The sequence below is a fragment of the Ahaetulla prasina genome, chromosome 3 (assembly GCF_028640845.1).
Source record: "Ahaetulla prasina isolate Xishuangbanna chromosome 3, ASM2864084v1, whole genome shotgun sequence".
Classification (NCBI taxonomy): Eukaryota; Metazoa; Chordata; class Lepidosauria; order Squamata; family Colubridae; genus Ahaetulla; species Ahaetulla prasina.
The window spans coordinates 191,888,737-191,908,830 of NC_080541.1; the positions used below are offsets into that span (position 1 = coordinate 191,888,737).

Genomic DNA, 20,094 nt, shown 5'->3' on the forward strand with positions numbered 1-20,094 from the left:
GACTAAACCATTTTCCAAACTTTTATTAGATGTTTGTTGCATATTTTTCATTGCAACAGTTGCACCACCGACAATACATGTACCATTCAAAAAAACCTTGATCATCTAACCGCTTGGTCTAAAATTTGGCAACTACAAATCTCAACCAGCAAATGCTCAGTCTTACATATTGGAAAAAAGAACCCAAACACTAAGTACATGCTTGATGGACATTACCTTACAGATGACCCCCCACCCTGTCAAAGACCTTGGAGTTTTCATATCTAATGATCTAAGTGCCAAAGCCCACTGCAACTACATAGCAAAAAAGGCTCTAAGAGTTGTTAACCTAATCCTACGTAGCTTCTTTTCCAAAAACACCACACTACTGACCAGAGCATATAAAACATTTGCTAGGCCAATTCTTGATTACAGCTCGCCTGTCTGGAACCCATACCATATTTCTGACATCAATACAGTTGACCGTGTCCAGAGGTATTTTACGAGAAGAGTTCTCCACTCCTCCGTAACCAACAAAATACCTTATTCCACCAGACTTGAAATCCTGGGTTTAGAAAACTTGGGACTCCGTCGCCTTCGACAGGACCTGGGTTTAGTTCATAGAATCATCCATTGTAATGTCCTTCCTGCTAATGACTACTTCAGTTTCAACTACAATAACACAAGAGCTACCAATAGATTTAAACTTAATGTCAACCGCTCCAGTTTGGATTGCAGAAAATATGATTTCTGTAACAGAATTATCTGTGCTTGGAATGCATTACCTGACTCTGTGGTCTCTTCTCATAACCCCAAAAGCTTTAACCAAAATCTATCCACTGTTGACCTCACCCCATTCCTAAGAGGACTTTAAGGGGCGTGCATAAGAGCACAAACATGCCTACCGTTCCTGTCCTATTGTTTCTTTCCCTATATATATATATATATTTGCTTATACTATATGTTTCGCCTCATATATATGTTTATATATTATATAATCTTTTTGTGTTATGTTTGTGTATATTGTTATGACAAAATTAAATAGAGAATTAAATAAATAGATAATTCTTATCTTTTATGAGGAAAGTTTTATGAATGAGGAATTAAAGTATGTAGGGCATAGAAAGTTACAGAAAACTTGCTGTGTTGGCAATAAAAGTTTATGATGGTAAGTAAATTATATAGTTATAATATAAAATGTAGCTCAAAACTCTTAATTGATCATTTAATTATAATGATGATTATTGAATGTGTTATTACTTATAATTATGGTAATTATGATTATTTAACAATAAAGAAATGATGTGAGGTGGCTCACAAAACACCAGACAATATTAAAAATAATATAAGAAACAGCAAAACTAACTAGAATATCCTTCATAGCAAGTGAATTTGTCCTAAAGTTTTCTTTCTCTAAATAAATATAAGATTTAAAAAAACTACTGCTAATTCTGGAGAAATACTAATGAAAATAAATGCACTCTTAGTTCTTTGAAAGGATTCTCCAGGCTAGATTTTGCCATTAAACCTTCATTTGTTATGACCAAGCTCACTGCCCGTAAGAAAAGACAGAAGACAATAAATTTACTGTTTACCTTCCTTTCTTCTCCGTTGCCCAATACTGAAGATTTCTGTAGTAACTAAACAAAACTGTTAGGAAAGGGAAGTACAAATAATAAAACAATAATTTTGCAGTAAAGATACTGTATATAATAAAATCACAGTAAATGAAGCAGCAAAACAGTAAAGAAAATTAAAGCAGCAGTAAAGTTGTATTTAAAAAAGATAAATTGAAGAATGAAGACCTGGAGCAAATAGATTTTGATGAGTATCTCTGGGAAGGAATTCTGCAAACAGGACCTTACTTTTAAAAACAAAATCAACACCCTTTTGTCATTTAGCATGTATCTCATTCCAAGATCACCTTAAGAAACATTTCTAATGCACATATTTTGGGCCCCAGTATGAAAATAGATGATCTTCTGGTCCAAAGGTGATCTGATCCAAACTATTTAGTTTCAGTTCTATGGTTTTCTAAACTGAAGGTGATTTAGATCCATCTTTTATTCATAAAGTTTCTTTCCTAATTTCTGATAGGGCTTTATCTTAATAATAACTAGTATGGAGAACAATCTATTGTATGCCAACAGATGTTTTCCTTCATGCAAGTAGCTATGTGTGACCTGAGATTTTGTATCTTAGACCTGGTTTTTCAATTAATTTTAAACTTAATTCCTAATCATCCTCCTTATACCATATGATTTCTACAAACAGCCCATTTTTCTTTAGAAGTGATAAAATTTATTTCCCTGCTTTTACAGTAGTAAAAGTCCATGCTTTGATATATGCAATCTTATAAACTTTCCACCATACTGATTTTCAATTGCAAACAGTGGTGATACAACTTTTGGGGATAACTACAGACCAGTTTACATGAAACTTCTCTATCATGCTGTGATTTTGGTTTATTTTGTGCTAATCTCTGTAACATTTAGAATTATTTTCAGCAATAAATCAAACAGTCAATCAATCAAGCTGTTAGATGGGCTGCTTATAGAATTTATCAATTTCTTGATGGTTCCAGTATACTTGCATTTTGATTATTTTTTTCCCCTGTCATTCCAGTTTGACGGAGAGAACATGTATATGGGAATGAATGACAATAACCAGGAATTCCTCTCAGCAAATCAGGTAAAATGAGTTGTTTTTTCAAGGATATGTTGGTTTAGGATATTCTCATAATTTGCTTATGCAATATTGAAGACAGAATCTAATCTAGAGGGGTAAAATGAAGATGGGGTACTAATACACACAGATTATCAGCTCCAAAGACTAGCCTGTTGAATGTGAAAAGATAAGTAGCCTGGGCAGAAAAAAAATGTTTATTTAGATTCATAACCTCTCCCTCTCCCCTCCACCCCGTATAACCATAGCAGAAGCACTTCTGTTGGGTGACTTTTGGTATGTCTCTTGGCCAGATAGCTACTTCTATTAAATGAGCAAGTAAGTGACAGATATTTGCAAATCTCTTTCATCCATTCTATTGTTCCACTGAATTGTTCCACTGGAAGTTGATGGAAGACTAAAATATACATTTATATATAATGTCATGCTTTATGTATGGACATTGTGCAGGAATGTGTCTGTCTTTTATTTATGTGTACGCGCCTACTTTCCTCCCCTTGGTGACTTCACTTTCATGTTTCTTGGACAGTGTTACTATATAGTATGTTTTCACTTACTACTGATTACACAACTCCTCAGCAATCCACAAACTAAATAATACAAAAGAAAAAGAAAGGCATTAGAGGGAAAGTTTGGAATTTATTTAGCTTAGAAAAATAAAGAAATTAGATCACCTTGATTCCAAGTGATTTTGGGCAGCTTACACTTTAAAAGCAAGAATAAAAAAATTAAGAAACTCTTCATGGATATCCAGAAATGTAAAAACAAACATACCTACAAAAGCCTACATGTTAAGCAACCATTCTTACCCTGATGCCTGAGAAAACAGACATATTTTCAAAGACATCCGGAGCATCACCGTGGTGGGAACTGTATTAATATCTGGGGCAGGATATCAAACCAGAGAACAGGCACCACAATATAGATAGCCATGCTTTCTACATTCTGTTAGATGGCATTCTTTATTAGAGGGAACTTGAAAGCTATCCATTCTGCCTGATCTTACCAGCCTAGAAGAAATAATGGAAGATAGGTTGGTCCTGCTAGCTAGACTACAAAGGTTAAATCAAATCACTGCATATCACTTCTTTATGCTGCCAAGAAAATTACATGGATATGTTGAGGTCAACTGTGAGAAATCTATATAATATGTGCAGCTTATATATTTTGTGTATATAGGTCTTTTGTGTATACAGAACTTTGTATATAGGTATTTGTGTAGGTTTCCTCCCTTGATGATAGTGTGTGTGTATGTGTACGTGCACCTTCAAGTCATCCTTGACTCCTCATAGTGCTTACAATTTTTTTGGCAAAGTTTTTCAAAAATGGTTCGCCATTGCCTCTTTCCTAGGACTAAGGTTACCCAGCTGGTCTTATGACTAAGGCAGAACCAAAACTCAGTTTCTTGCTTAATGATCTAGTGCCTTAAATAATACCTTGGTAATAAACCCCAAATACATTCTATTTATTGTATGGCTTTTCCTCAATTTTTTTCAAATACTTTTGCAGAATTTCCCTGTATTCAAATACATTCACAGTGAGGTCAGAGCAGCTGTATACAATGCAAAGCATGCCCTGCTGAGATTCTAATTTATTAAAGTTCCAATCAAGGAAATTATGAAAATTTCCTTGCTTTTTGGAAGATAAATATATAAAAATTGGATTTTTAAAAAAAGTTTCATGCAGCAATTGCCATATATTCTCCAAATGGACAATTTGTCTTTTCTTAAATTCACAACGCCTATTCTGGTAAGTCTGTACACACTGAAAAAGTATGTAAATGCATTTTCTTTACCATGAATAAGTTGTGTAGTATTTGTTGATCCTTTATGTTTTCAATCATGACAATTTTACTTATTTATATATTATTTTATTTAGGGTCTGTATTTTTAAATCTAACTTCTCTTCATACATTTCTAAAATGATTTATATTGGAAAACTGAACTATTCATATAGTAAAACTTCACAACATAATGAAATGTAGGGAATATACAACCAAAATAAAATCAAGAAAACAACTGGCAGCAGAGTGGAGAAAAACTTATTTGCTGTATCAGCTTTTGGAAATGGAAAGAGAAAAGGAAACCTTAAATCTCCTTGTGGAAAGATAACAAAGATGGAACCTCAGAGTTTTCCCAAGAGAAAAAAAATGCAAATAATGGAAGAATATGAACAGGGAAATTCTGTTAACTCTGTTCTTTAAACATGGCTTACAATGCTCTCTTTTTTGGTTTGGTTCTGTAATCTCATAGATGATAGAATCTTTTTAAAAGGTATTTATTACACTGCAGAAAAGATCCTTGATAGTGGGATTAAGGCTAAGTGCAAGAATGGAAAATAAAATTAGAGAAGTATTATTAAAAATCAATGTATTTTCATGTAGTTTTTTTTAGAATAATTCTAATTATCCCAATAATTAGATTTCTGATTTAACAAAATACTAAAAGCATTCATGCTTTTATTTAATATCTGAGTTCTGGTCTAGATACAGCTAGTGAACTTTCTGTTTTATTGTTCATCACTATAACAGAAGATCTTTAGAATTTTATTTACTTAAGTGACTGGAAACAGAAATGTACTACTGAGCTTCTAAATGAAATTCAAAATTTATTTATTAACAGACCAACTAGATGCTCTATTTTTTGATTGAAAAATATAAGGAACCATTTTGCATACTAATGTAAAGAGTAAAATCAGTAACAGGTTCTAAGGGCCAGTTTGCTATAATGGTTAAGGCAGGGGTGTCCAAACTTGGCAACTTTAAGACTTGTGGACTTCAACCCCCAGAATTCCTCAGCCAGCAAAGGACCCCAGACAATCTGCACTTGTGTTACCCCAGTTACTTGGGCATTCCTGACTGACATCACATCTCTTATGCACTTTCTCTGACCATTGCTGCACTTCTCATGTGCCCTCCCTGACCTTCATTGTCCCCCCCACCTCCCGCACATCCTCACTCATTCTTTCTCACACTTACCTGCCTGTTGTCTGGGACTTGCAACTTCCTGCTGGCTTTTCCACTGGCTTTGTTTGTATGAAGCCAGCAGACAGTTTACTTGCATAATGCATAATGACCATGAGATTCAGCTAAAGCAGCAATTGAAACTGCTGGGATCATAATTGCTAAGCAGAATGATCTCACTTTATTATAGCATCATTTAGTGATAGAAACATTGGTCCCAATTGGTATCAAGGATTGCCTGTATATATTTTGTGTGTGTGTAGTTTCCAGTGCTTTTTCAGGCTTGCCATCTGAAGGACACACACCCAAGGACAACCCAGGTCTGAGTACATTTTAGTTCCTAAATCAGTGAAAGAAGGTTTGCTGAGACTTGGAGTAGAGCAGAGGTGTCAAACTTGCGGCCCGCAGGCCAGATGCGTCATGTGCTGGCCACGCCCAACCCCAGTTTAGCAAAGGGGGAAAAAGTTGTGATATGTCACATGACTACTGAAGTGATGCCAGGAGTTGACACCTCTGGAGTAGAGTATGGTAGAGCTGAAAAAAAATTGGATTGGGAACTGATGCTGCTTATTATTATTTTTACAAGCTCTATACATGTATTACCTTATATAAAGATTCCTTTAAAAATACATATAAAATAGGGTTGGTTGAATAGGGATTGTTGTTTAGCATAGCATGAGAAGAGTAAATAATTCAGTTCACACACTTTTCCCCTTTCATATCTATTGCATTATTCCTGCTACAGGATCATTAAAGTGCCATGTGCATCCATGGATTCCATTATTTCAAGAGTTTCAGGCTGGTCAATCATGGAAATCGTTGCTTTTTTCACATTGTAATGAAAAGTTCCAAATTACTATCAAAAATGTTCATGTTTGTGGTTAAGCCAAGTCAATTATTAGGAGAATTTATTAAAGATAACATGTTACAGTAAATGTACTTCTAGTTCTCATGTTTTTCCTGCTGTGTCATGATGAATAATCTCATATGAAGAATAACATGAACTTCCCCATAGGCATATCTTTTAAATATACAAAAGGGGGCTGTAAAGGATAGTCATATGTGGCTGGTGATGATCTCAAATTTTGGAACATTTTTTCCTAGAAAAATGTATGGAGCATTCTTATGTTTTCTATAAGAAAATTAAAATGTAATTTTGGCAAGGGGTTTTGGCTGTACAATGCTAATATTACAATAATCTTGCCTTGTTTAATTCCTTTTTACTGTTTAATCTTGGATGGTATTTTATTTATTTTATGCTGTTTTCAGTATTACTAATATCTGAATAGCTTCATCCAATATTTAATGAAACTGTAATCTTCGATCCTAGCTGTTCTTGTAAGTCCACTAAGCTTTTACGTAAACTACCAATAGCCTGTTTGAACAATATTTATATATTGATTTGTATCCTGTCTTTATTATTTTTACAAATAACTCAAAGTGGTGAACATATCCAACACACCTTCCTCTCCTATTTTCTCCACAACCACCACCCTGTGAGATGGGTCGGGTTGAGAGAGAATGACTGGCCCAAAGTCACACAGCTGACTTTCATGGCTAAGGCAGGACTTGCACTCATATTTTCTTGCTTTCTAGCCTGGTGCCTTAACCAGCAGACCAAACTGTAGAAAAGCTCATTATCACTCAGTTATAATGATATATTAGCAGCATCAGTGGTGGGTTGTTACTGGTTTGCCCTGTATCGGATGAACTGGTAATGGTGGCGGTGGGAGGCTCCACCCACCCACCCGGACCTCTCTGCACATGCGCAGAGGCGTCGTGCGTGCAAGCACTCAAGCAAACCAGTAGCAATGAGATTAGAATCCCACTACTCAGCAGCATCCATTGGTATACACAGGCAGATTGCCTTATGATACAATCAAATAGCCTTCTTCATATAAGTCCTTTAAACAAAAAAAAAGGGGGGGGAGATATTAAGGCAATAGTTAGCTAGGTGCTTTCTTGAATGATAATTTATGTTCAAGGAAGTGAAGAAGGCATATTTCAATGGTTAATAAATTGCAGTTTTAGAATTAAATATTCTACAAGATGATTTGCTATACAGAAAATAATTTTACTTGGTCAAAGATTAAAGGAAAGGGATAGCTATAAGCATGTGAGGCATATTAAAAATCCTTAACAGCTGATATAATTTGTTGCTTCTAAAACTACTGCAATTAGGAATAATTCTAATATAATAATGTAGTCTATTCCTGACTGATTGCTTTTCGCCTTACAGTCAAGAAACAGTCAAACTATTTTCTGTCTCCTTTAACTCTTGATTAAGATGCTAATTTCACCAGCACAGCAGTATGTCATAATTTGGTTAGCCATTCTGTCTCTGAGATTCATGCTGCGACAATCTGCCTGATAATTCATTCTTTATTTAGTAATATATGTCTTAATGTAAGGTAAATTAAAGGACCTACTAATAATGTATATATCCTGCTATGTCTGTTTGGCTTTCTGAAGTGGTTTAAAAATGCTTTGAATATGCCTACCACATGTGCTTGAAAAGCTTAAACTTGAGGTGATGAATATGGTTGGAGTGGTGGTCCATGATGCGGCCAACGTTCTTCCACATTACATAGATCATGGCAGAAGCAAACTGGCTGTACTCAATATTGAAAGGATACAGCCAAAAGTAACCATTATTGAAGATTTGGCAGATGTTACTTTTGCAACCACAGTTGTCAGAGAAGCTTTCTTTTAGATCAACCATCCAATATCTCAGGGGTTGCCACAAAGAAGAGGGAGTCGGGCTGTTCTCTAAAGCACCTGAGGGTAGAACAAGAAGCAATGGGTGGAAACTGATCAAGGAAAGAAGCAACTTAGAACTAAGAAGAAATTTCCTGACAGTAAGAACAATTAATAAGTGGAACAACTTGCCTGCAGAAGTTGTGAATGCTCCAACACTGGAAATTTTTAAGAAAATGTTGCATAACCATCTGACTGAGATGGTGTAGGGTTTCCTGCCTGGGCAGGGGGTTGGACTAGAAGGCCTCCAAGGTCCCTTCCAACTCTGTTGTTATATTATATTATATAAATTTTCTTCCCACAGCTGACCAACTTTTTTTGCATTCGTTTTAAGCCATTTGGGTTGTTTGACATGTATTTTCAAAGATATATAAAAATTCCAGAGCCACTTTAAAATTAAATCAAGATTGAAGCAAAATTAGTATAGTGAGTTGAAATTGAAAGTTTTGCATTCATGAAAAGAGCATGAAGAGTTTCAGGGAGTTGTATTTCTGTGTTTATCCCTTCTTTTCAAGGTCCCCAAACCTAAACAGCTTCACTATCTACATTCACAGTATATGCCCATCATGATTTAAGGTTAGTCATGAATGTACCATATTAAAAAAGCAGGCTTCTTAGTTCATATTTGGTCTAAACTTGTTTATGTTAATAAGGATATACAAATAGTGAATCTGCTTGAGCTAGGCAAGGTACTCTAGTTTTGTTGATATCACAGAGCTAGAACCTGTCTGCCAATCTTTAAAGCAGCTGAGACTCTTTCTAGATTTATATAAAAGTTCCAGAGGGCAACCATATGATTTTGAGAATAGACAGCTGTTTTAGCATTTGTAGACAGGTGCTTCTCTGATACTCCAAAGCAGTTTTTTGAAATTGAATCTGAAGTGCTGTATGGCAGTTTGCATCCGCATTACTCATCAGCATATCCTGATTTCTTAATGATTGAGAATGAGCCCGTTTTGTCGATAGTAGGTTTTCACAGGATTTCCTGGGGATCCAAATTAACTATCTGCTTTAGAAATAACTTTTCCAAACTCATTTATTGTTATGTATATTTTGGGAAACTTGGTGAATGGTGTAAGTCCCCCATATAATAGCTTGAACATTGAAAAGTCATATCTTAGTATGCACTGTTAAAAACTGTGGAGGTTTTCTAGAAAGTGGCAGGTGGAGAGAGCACAATTACCATTAGCTATATTATTCTTATAGCTGACAAACTTAAAAGTTAACAATTTGTTACCTTTTATGATCGGATTCTCTCTTTCTTGCTATTGCTGCTTGATGTTTTGTAATAAATACAAAGAATTGGAAATGCAAAAATGCTGTCAAAAATAAGATTAATAAAATGATAGTGTAATATAATTTGTGAGTGAAAAAATATTTTAAGATAATATAAACAGAAATTGCAAAGAGGAAAAATAACTGGCAAAGAAAAATGAAATAAGATATGAATAAAAGTTTGATGAAGTTAACATAGTTACGGTATTGTAATATGATTATTTTGCACAATAAAGATATTTGATTTTTTCCCCATTAATTTCTTATTCTCAGTCTCTGAATGCCTAGGGGGGATAGACAAAATGTTTTATTCTGTTTGTAATGTTTATGCTATTAGAATATGATGTTCTTTATATGGAAGAACTCAAGCTGTATGAATAGCATAATGTATATAAAATTTACATTAATGGATGTATCTAATAATATCAACTCTTTCAGTTTTTAAAACATTTCTTATTTTAAGAAAAGTAGAAAGAAAGTACGCAAACACAGACATTAAATTTCTGGTATCATTGCTCAGAGAATTAGAAAGTTTGGGCTGATTTTATTACCTAGAAATTGCCTAGAACATCTGGGCAAACTAATCTTAATTATACTTTTAGAAATACACCAATACAACAATTAGAAGGAACATATTGGTCGCACCCAGAATAAAAATCTATTATAACCAATGACTGATATTTCTCCTAGGTGTGAACATATGTAATATAAATTTCTGCTGATCAGAGATCAGACCTTTCATAAAAAAAATTTCAAGTTTAATTTGAAAGTCATGAAATATAAACAAGCAATAATTTAGCTTCTGATTTAGCTATTGATTCAGTACAGAAATTCAGGTTAAACTGAAACTATATCTTCTACTTTAAAATTACCACTGAAGAAGAACTCATCACCTTTGTTGGTGATTGTCAATCTGCGGTTAAGTGTACAAACTGTTCCATGAATCCAGATCAAAATACATATATTTTATCTAGGTTTGGACCTAAAACATGCATGTTCTGGCCAGAGGTGTTTCAGAATGGAGGATGTATGAAAAAGGCAAGGTCATCAGTTTTGGCAAAGTATTGATAAGCTAAGAGGAAATAGGGCAAAAAAAAAGTTAGGCAGGTTGATGCACAGGTAAGAGAGAAGTGGGAGTGCCACAGCCTTGCTTCACTTGCACTGTAAGGTCCTCCAGGTTTTGTTCAATGAAACCCAAAATAAGTGTCAGCTTTGGAAGCCATATTAATGCTTCCACACTGCCGCCATCTTGTGCTTGGGAAATTAGGAGGGGGGGATTTAGTAGCGGGGTTGTAGTTAGAAAAAATAACATTCTTCTTTTCAGTCAAGGCAGTCCTGCATCTGGCGAAGAAGTGGTTGAAGTGTCTCAAGATGGGGCGGATGGTGATTGGACCATGTGATGGACTGATGGGTGCAGGGGCTGGATTTGCAGTTTTGATTTACCTGGAACTCTCAGATCAGGTTTTTCCAGCTGTGCCACTCTAATAAATGGGAATTTTGAGACAATACCTGTCTCTGAGTTTTTAATTGAAACTGGGTTCTTCTGGAACACTGACACATACTGGTCTGGGTTTCAGCCTGACCAAAGAGTAACCTACCCAGAAGAATTCAACAGAACAGAAATGTGTGTGTTTGGGGTATGAAATAAAACACATTTTCTACTTCATGTGCTCTTCAACTCTTACTGACAGGACTTTTTCTAACACTTTTCTAACACTTGCTTGGGATCTGTTTTTCTGTTATTTAGTTTGATGGTATAGGTCCTGCAATCTGGAATTTTTTTAAAAAAGCAGGTCTTAACTTTTTTGTGATATTTTGAAGTATTTGAAGAGTGTTATCATGTGCTTCCCGAATTGTCTGTTCTCAAGGCTAAACATATCCAGTTATTTCTAATCCCTTTATTATCTTTTTTTCCCATCTTTGAACTTGTTTGCAATTTCTCTGAACCTTTCTTAAAGCATTTTGTTTGCAATCAACTACTGTTCCAAGATCTTTTTCACAACTATCATTACCAGGTCAAGTTACCCTATCCTACACCCAAATATATTATTTCTGTTTCTTCAATGAAGAAGCTTCTGAAAATTTTATTTCTGTTGAATGAACTTGGAAAGAAAAATCCTTTGAGGAATATGGGGTAATATTTATTAAATGAAATTAATAAAAATAAAGTCCTGCCTGTTAAGGCCTCATGATTTTTACACATTGAGAGCCGAAAAAAGTAAAGAAATATCATCAGGCTAAAAGTTATAATATACTGCAGATTGTTCAATGAAAAAAAAATATTTTTTTTGTTATTGATTTAAAGGCAAGAGTTTTTGAGGAAATAACTCATTTTGCAATGAGAAAATAAAGATTTTAAATAAATTGGTTTTGGAGTTACATCAGCTCATTTGACTAGGGGGAAAAACAAAAACACAAAAAGCAAACCAACATAACTGACCAACTTTATACGTTTCTTATTCAGGCTATATTAAACAAAATAACAAATTGAGAAGAGGTGGGTTGGAGCATGGCAAGAATAATAACAGTGTTATTCCTGATTTTAATTCAGAAATACTTGAAATGTAAATTCAGTATTAAAATAGAAAACTATTTTGATCTTGTATGCTTGAATGGGTTGGATCTGCATAGGAGAAGAAGTGTTTCATACACGCACATAGAATGATGCTGGAATATTAAATTAGCTGTGTATTCTGTTCTCTCCATAGATACTACAGGCTAGTTTTGGATTAGGTATATGACAATGACAATGAACATTTTTTAGATTTTACAGCCAATTCATATATCCACCACATTGCAAAAAGTAGTAGTGCAGCAAAATCTCAGAGTTATAAGCTGTCCCCCATTCTGTTGATCTAACACATGATTTAATTATATCTAAAAACCCAAATATGATTTTTCAAGAGGCAACTGGGCTTTCTGGTTTTTCTTTGAAGATGTTTCACTTCTTATTCAGGAAGCTCCTTCAGCTCTGAAGAAACTTCTTGGATGAGCAGCGAAACATCTTCAAAGAAAAACCAGAAAGCCCAGTTGCCTCTTGAAAAATCACCTTTGGGACAACCATGACCTGGATGACTGAGAATCTCCATAGACGTATTTTTAAAAACTTACCTTCCTTGCTTTATTTTATTTTTCCCCCTCTAATAAAAACTGCAATTGTGGAGCTTGGTTGCTTGCTTGCAGACATTTCATTACCTCACGAATGAGTGTGTGATTTGCTCCCTTTTTATATGCAGTAGCTTGCCCTGCCAGTTTTGATGGAAGTGTGGTTTTCTCCTTGTTAATTTCTTGATTAGGGTGCTGTTTTCTGCTTGATTGTTTGCCTTTGTTAATTCCTGTTATTTGGGGCTCTTGGAGACACACCAGGATGGGGAAGAGGGGTCCAGTTTTCCTCATAGATCACATCTCATTTTGTCCCCCTCCCTTTGCCAAAATGGCAGACGTTGGGGGGTCAGCTGAGGAGGAGGAAGAAGGATGATTTCTGATGCTCTTCCAGCTTTCCACAAGCAGCATCAATGGAGGGAAGCTGGCAGGAAATTGAAAGTTGCCCCATTCCTATTTCCTTTTTGCGCCATTCTGTTTCTCTGTAAGGAAATATCTTTGAAAAGATGAGACAATGTGTCTAGTGTACTTTTAAAACTCTCATTGTGTGTGTTTGTCTGCTTGTATCCTCAAGTTAGCCTGAATATATTGTGACAATTTTTTAATCAAGGTCCCTAAAATCCTCTAATTTAAGGAATGTGTAAAAAATCTGGGACCCACTACTTCTGTAAAATTGATATTTCCATGATGTTCAGTTTTATTTATAAAAGTGGCTATTGCATCATCCCGGCAGTCATATGATCATGATTTTCAATGTTTTCCGGCGGCTTCTCATAAGCATAGTCGTTAAGGAAACTGTCAGAACGTTGTTAACAACTTTTTTGCCTGCCCATGGTCTTTCTGCTTTGGTAAATAATTATTGAATTATTATCGAAGTTTGTTTATCACTACAATTATTTTTCTATTTATGATATATACTCTTATATGATCATGGGACCATTCACCATTGTTGTAAAAAAAATGGCCAGACTAAAATATAATATTCATTACGATTATATCAGATTGCACTACCTTTCTTTCAAAGGATGACGCAGAGGGTCACATGGTTGTCTAGTAAATTATATTTCTTTAGGATTTTTATGCACTTTGCAAATTCTGCTTAAAATAGTTCTATTTTTGAGCAACTTTTCTTTATCCTATGACACTGAACACAGTAAGGACATAGTATTGTAAGAAGTAGAATAGTATTGTAAGAAGATCTCTACTTCTAAATCAAATCTGAATCAGAGTAATTGATGTTAGAAAACATTACTTGGAAAATAGCTATATATTTACACAGAGAGGGGGAGAGAAAGAGAGAGAGAGAGAGAGAATAATGTTTAAGGATATTTTCTTGAAAAGAAGTGCAGTTTACATTTACAGCATGGGAATCTTTACAGATTAAGAGTTGGAAGGGACCTTGTAGGTCATCTAGTCCAGCCCCCCGCCCAAGCAGAATACCTACACCCATGATGGCGAACCTATGGCATGCATGCCACAGGTGGCACGCGTAGCCGTATCAGTGAGCATACAAGCTCAGCTCTGGTGCACACATGATTTTTGGGCTTTCTGGGCCCACCAGAAATAGGGAAACAGGTTGTTTCCTGCCTGCAGAGGGGGGAGGGGGAGGCCTATTTTTCTCTCTCACCTAGTTCCAGAGCCTCTCTAGGAGTTTGGGGGGGCAAAACGGCCTTCCCTACCCCTTGGAGGTCATCTGGAGGCCAAAAACTGCCTGTTTGCCAACTTCCAGTGGGACTGGAAGACCCATTTTTTTGCTGTCCCAGCCTTCAGGACCTCTCTAGGATTTCCAATCCCACCGGAAGTTGGCAAACGGGCCATTTCTGGCATCTGGAAGACCTCCGGGGTGGGGTGGGGAAGGCTGTTTTCACCCCCCCCAGACTTCTAGAAAGGCTCTGGAGCCAGATGAGAGAGAAAAACGGGCCTTCCGGCCCATCACGTACCAGGAGCGCGGGGAGCGCATGCACAGGCACACATGCACACGACCTCCTTGCTCCCCCCTCCTGGCATGTGATGGCAAAAAGGTTAGCCATCACTGCCCTACACCATTTCTGACAAATGGCAGTCCAATCTCTACTTGAAAGTAGAGTGATGAAGCTCCCACAACTTCCAAAGGCAAGCTAAATTCCATTAGTTGATTGTTCTTACATCGATTTATTTAAAGCAAGGTTGAAAGACAGCAAAGTTTCATTCCCACTAGAATTGTTTTAAAGTAGGTGACTTGTACATTTTTAGCTGCATTGTCAAAAGTAGCCAGCACATAGTATAATAACAAAGTTGAAACTCTTAAATCACAGTGTGCTGCATGAGAATAATTTCTCATGTTCAATCAAATCGAAGGGGTTTTGACCGTTGGAATGAGTCAATGCAAAATGTAATGCAATCCCCAACAGGGCCCTAGGTATTAATGGAACCTGACATGTGATCAAACAGTGATGGCCATTTGACCCCAGAGATGAGCGAAGAATCTATTGTGTCTAATAAAAGAGGCAGGTTTTCATTCTTCACTCTAATCAATTTTCTCTCATATATACTGTCTGTCTATCTCTTATTAGAGTGGTGATGTTAGGATCTAAACAGTGTAGATTATCAGTGTTCCTTCATTCTGTATTTGTTAGAATTTGTCAGTGTGGTACAGTGCTAAAGTGGGCAAATGATTTGAAGCATTATAATGGCAGTAATCTCTCCTTAAGCAAGAAACAAAGAGAAAGGAAAGAAAAAAAATTATAACATCATAACACTGGTTTAAAAACCCATTAAGCAAGATTTAGCTTTGGTTCATCCCGCAGCGCCAGTTCTGCTTACCAAAAGTGGCTCACTAGGCGTCTCGCATTCCACGCCAGGCTCCATGACAGCGAGCCGGGCTTCTTACCCATTTAAAGTTGAGATTGTTTTGGCCCCAAGACCTCTAGTCATTCGCTTGACCGGATAAAACTGTGGTGTCGTGTCCCACTCCTCCGCTAACGGCCGGGTCAGGGAAATCCGAATCAGGCTTGCCTCTGCAGCTCTGCCCAAAGTCCTAGCAAAGTCCTCAGAGCAGGCAGGAGACCAGTAAGTGACTTCAGCAAGATAAGTTCGACTTTTGCCTGACTCAGAGACTGCCAGAAAGCAGATCCTTTATATAGGCCATGGGGTGTGGCTCCATGACTCAGCACTCATTAAGGCCTGCCCCTCCCTTCCTTCTGTTGCCTCCGCCTATCCAATCTTCTGATGCGAGGGTCACTCCAATCAGCTGTTGGTAATAAACCCTCCTCAGGCTCACATGCTGTGGAGGAGGGGGAGGGGTCTAGCTGCTCCGTTTGCCTGGGCATGGAGTCAGGGCTGGGGCCGAGAGGTGCTCCTTCTTCTGCAGTTTGTCTGGGCATGGAGCCAGGACTGGGGCCGGGAGGCATACATTCCTCCGTGTTCGGGAGCAGATAAGAAGGCCCCGGCTGCTCTGAGGGCGGGCAAGACACAACATGTGGCAGCCTTATGCCCGCAAGCGCCAACTATCCTGAGGGAAACTTCGGAGGGAACCAGCTACTATATTAAATTGGGAAAGACTAAGCTTATACATAATAAGGGATGTGGTGGCTCAGTGGCTAGGATGCTGAGCTTGTCGATCGAAAGGTTGGCAGTTCAGAGGTTCGAATTTCTAGTGCTGCGTAATGGGGTGAGCTTCCATTACATGTCCCAGCTTCTGCCAACCTAGCAGTTCGAAAGCAAGTAAAAAATGCAAGTAGAAAAATAGGGACCATCTTTGGTGGGAAGGTAACAGCGTTCCGTGTGCCTTTGGTGTTTAGTCATGCCGGCCACATGACCATGGAGATGTCTTCAGACAGCGCTGGCTCTTCGGCTTGGAAACGGAGATGAGCACCGCCCCCTAGAGTCAGGAATGACTAGCACATATGTGCGAGGGGAACTTTTACCTTTACCTTACCTAAGCTTATACATTAGGTTAGTTTTAATGCTGAAAGCTGGAGACAATATTCAGTTGACTTGTTATATGAATGACTGAATTCTTGTGCAGCTAGTTTAAACTGTTGGGATCAAATCTGCTTAGCCTTCAAAGTATACCCTGTGCTGAGTATCCATTAAAAGTAGGTGGATAAAGTTAGTTAAGCCTTATTACCTGATCACCAGTAATCACAGCAGTGAGTAAGAATGTAGTTTAGCTACAGATCAAGAGTTAAACAAAACAGTCTCAAAAATTCATTCACTAAAGGGATAAATAAAGAGTAATACTAAGTAACTAAGATCAGGAATTTGTCCATAGTTGCAAAGCAGAGGTCCAGAAAACCAATCAATATGAAATACGAAGTACAAACATTCTAGTCCTGGATAACTTTATTTAGTGGCATGCTTAGATTGCTGTAGGGAGTAGAATAATTCTCTGATCCAAAGACTGCATGTTTGATCTTATCTGTTTAGCTTATCATGTAGTGTACCCATCGTGAACAAATATTTTCCTGCACTAGAACTATTGAAACAAGTTGCTATTGTAAAACTCTTCTTATGGCAGATTATTATAAAGAAAAGATAGTTTTTTCTACAAGAACATCAAGGAAATACTAACTTTGAAACTCATATACATGTATGTATATACATATATATATCTGAGATCAATTTAAATAGATATTTTCTAATAGCTGCAGTCAAGCAATTTATCTTGGGCTGAAAATTCTACATTTTTGTTTTTCAAGATAGTGAAAATGCAAATAATGAACAAAATATTTTGTGATTTACTTTTTTTTAATCAATTGTAAGTTTAAACACTTTTTAGTCTAGTTGTGGAACAACTGATAGAAGTAAAAGCATTGATGTTGTCAATATAGATTGAGTATGAACACATATATAACTTATATCAGTTATGGCTAATCTTTTTGCCATCGTGTGCCAAAAGCGAGGGGGAGCGCGGGGGAGCTTGTGCTCCCCTGAGCACGTGCGTACAACCACCCAGCAAAAATGGCCTTCCCACCCCCCACCCCGGAGACCCTCTGGAGGCCGGAATGGCCTCCCAGAGCCTCCATACGAGTCCTGTATTTACCTGGCATCCAAAACAGGCTGTGTGGATACTCCTGGGAGGGGAGGCTTGGGCGAGGCCAGCTGAAAATCAGTTGGCCGGCACGCGCATGTGCACAGGAGCTGAGCTAGGGCAATGTCTCTCATGCCCAAAGATATGGCTCTGCGTGGCACCTGTGGCATCACGGACTTATATGTTCCAAACAGAGTTTTGCAGAAAGGACAGTTTTAAAAACAAACAAAACCTGGAAATGAGCTGCAATTCATTTTGTGTTTGAAACATAGGACAAGATCATGAGCAATGGTTTTGCAGTGGTTATAGTGCAGTACTGTAGGCTACCTCTGCTGATTGCCTGCAATTTGGCAGTTCAAATCTCACCAGGCTCAAGGTTGACTCAGCCTTCCATCCTTCCGAGGTGGATAAAATGAGGACCCAGATGATTGGGGGCAATATGCTGACTCTGTAAAATCGCTTAGAGAGGGGTAAAGCACTGTAAAGAGGTATATAACTCTAAGTGATATTGCTATTGTTATAATAGTTCCTCTTTTGGAAAAATAGGCTTATAATCTGAGGCCCCAAAATCAATCCTAAATAAATTCAGAAAAATTTTTCTGTGTCATCAAGTCATTGTTTATTCTTAGAGATCACATGGATAGATTTTCTCTATGATGATCTGTCCCTAACTTTATCCATTAGTGGTGCATTCATTACAGTAGTGGGTTTCAATTTAGTTTGCTACCGGTTTGCTCTAAAGAGCTAGGTCTTTGCTCCATCATGGAGATGGTGGTGGTGGGAGTGCTTTCTGTTCCTGGGAGGGATGAATGAAGAAAGTTCATTCTCTATTTCAAGAGTGAACATTCCCATCAGAGTCACCCAAGGCACGAAGGTCATTCCTGTTTTCTCAGCTAAAGCAAGCAAGCAAGCAGGCACCCATATTGGCAAAAGTAATATAGGAAGATGCTGGAGGCCGATGGCCATTGCAGTGAGTATGGTAAATGCATCAATTCATACTGTGTGGGAGAAAACAATGGTAAACCACTTCTGTACTTTGACAAGAAAATCACATAGATAGAAAATACTTAACAGACTGACCACTTTGGGGAAAACCAGTCTGTACTTAAAATAAGTCACTCAAAATTGGTAGCCCAGATTTACTATAATCAGAAAGGATCTTGTCTGTGATTTGAAGCTACTGCCAGTACAGAATGGCTTCAAGGTATCAAAGAAGTAGAATGCATAGTTCCATTACCATAGATAAAGGCATCATCGACAGTAAACCATTTGGAGCAATCTTGAAATAGAATTAAACAATTCTGCTTTTAATAAATTAATGTGCATATTTGTATCCCGATTGCTCATATATACAAATCAGCATGTGTATCCAAAAATAGATCCTGAGTTTCATCTTCTTTGCAATGTGGTCTGAAGGAAGTTGCAAGATAAACCATGCTTTGCCATTCTTGAGAGCTAAGTATGAGGTCAAATGGTCAGGTTGCTTGATCAGATGTCAGGATGCATTACGACTGTGTCCTCTGTTGGGTGCTGAATTACAACTCTTATTTAACTCATTTCTAGGGTCAATATGTCCCTCTCATTTGATCAGATGGCAGAAATTGTATAATTTGTATATATCCCTGAGCCATATGGGCTCTGAGTGGTGCTTAATGTGTTTTATAAAGGCACAGCTGTCTGAGTGACTTATTTAAAATGGGATTTTGGAGTAGCATTTCTGCTACTAAATGTCTTCATTCAGAGTTAGCCAAGGTTTATCTGTTAATAAATTGCATTTGGGTGCTTGCTTTATAATCACAATAGTTTTGCTATTTATGAAACATAGACTTTTGCAATGTGTTGGTAAGCAACCTATAATGTAAAAATAAATAATAATATAATAAGGGCTTAATGAGAATTTGGAAAATATTGTTATAGTTGTTGCAAGTCAGACAAAGGGTTTTTCTCCTCTTAGTACTGCATGTTATAAGATGATATAAATATTCTAAATAAGCATGCCGTTTCACTGTAAAAAATCATCTAATATGTATTGCAGTAAGATAGCAGGTGAAGTTTTTAATGTAAAATGAAACAGGTCTCCAGGCAAAAGAATACAGTATAATTAAAATCAGTTGCCTGATACATTGAGGACTGAATATCAGACTAAACTTGCATCATAGAAACAAATATATTCCAACAAAGAGTTTAAAAAAAGAACCTGAAGTTTTCAACATTACAATTCTGTGCTATACAATGTACATGCTTATTAATTTCAATTGAAAGTCCAGTTGAATTCATTGGAGCTTGTTCCTAGGTAATTGCTGATGGCATTCTTAATTTATTT

The 20,094-nt window shown here is 37.0% G+C and overlaps 1 protein-coding gene across 4 annotated transcripts in view; it reads left to right on the forward strand.

Moving 5' to 3' along the window:
• TOX2 (TOX high mobility group box family member 2) overlaps positions 1–20,094 on the forward strand; it is a 264,272-nt gene that overhangs the window by 92,315 nt on the left and 151,863 nt on the right. For all 4 annotated transcript variants that reach the window (XM_058175389.1, XM_058175390.1, XM_058175388.1 and 1 more), the window contains one exon: positions 2,605–2,670. In XM_058175389.1, coding sequence (XP_058031372.1) covers positions 2,620–2,670 — 51 coding nt within the window. In that variant the 5' untranslated portion in view covers positions 2,605–2,619. The remainder of the gene's footprint in view (positions 1–2,604; positions 2,671–20,094) is intronic.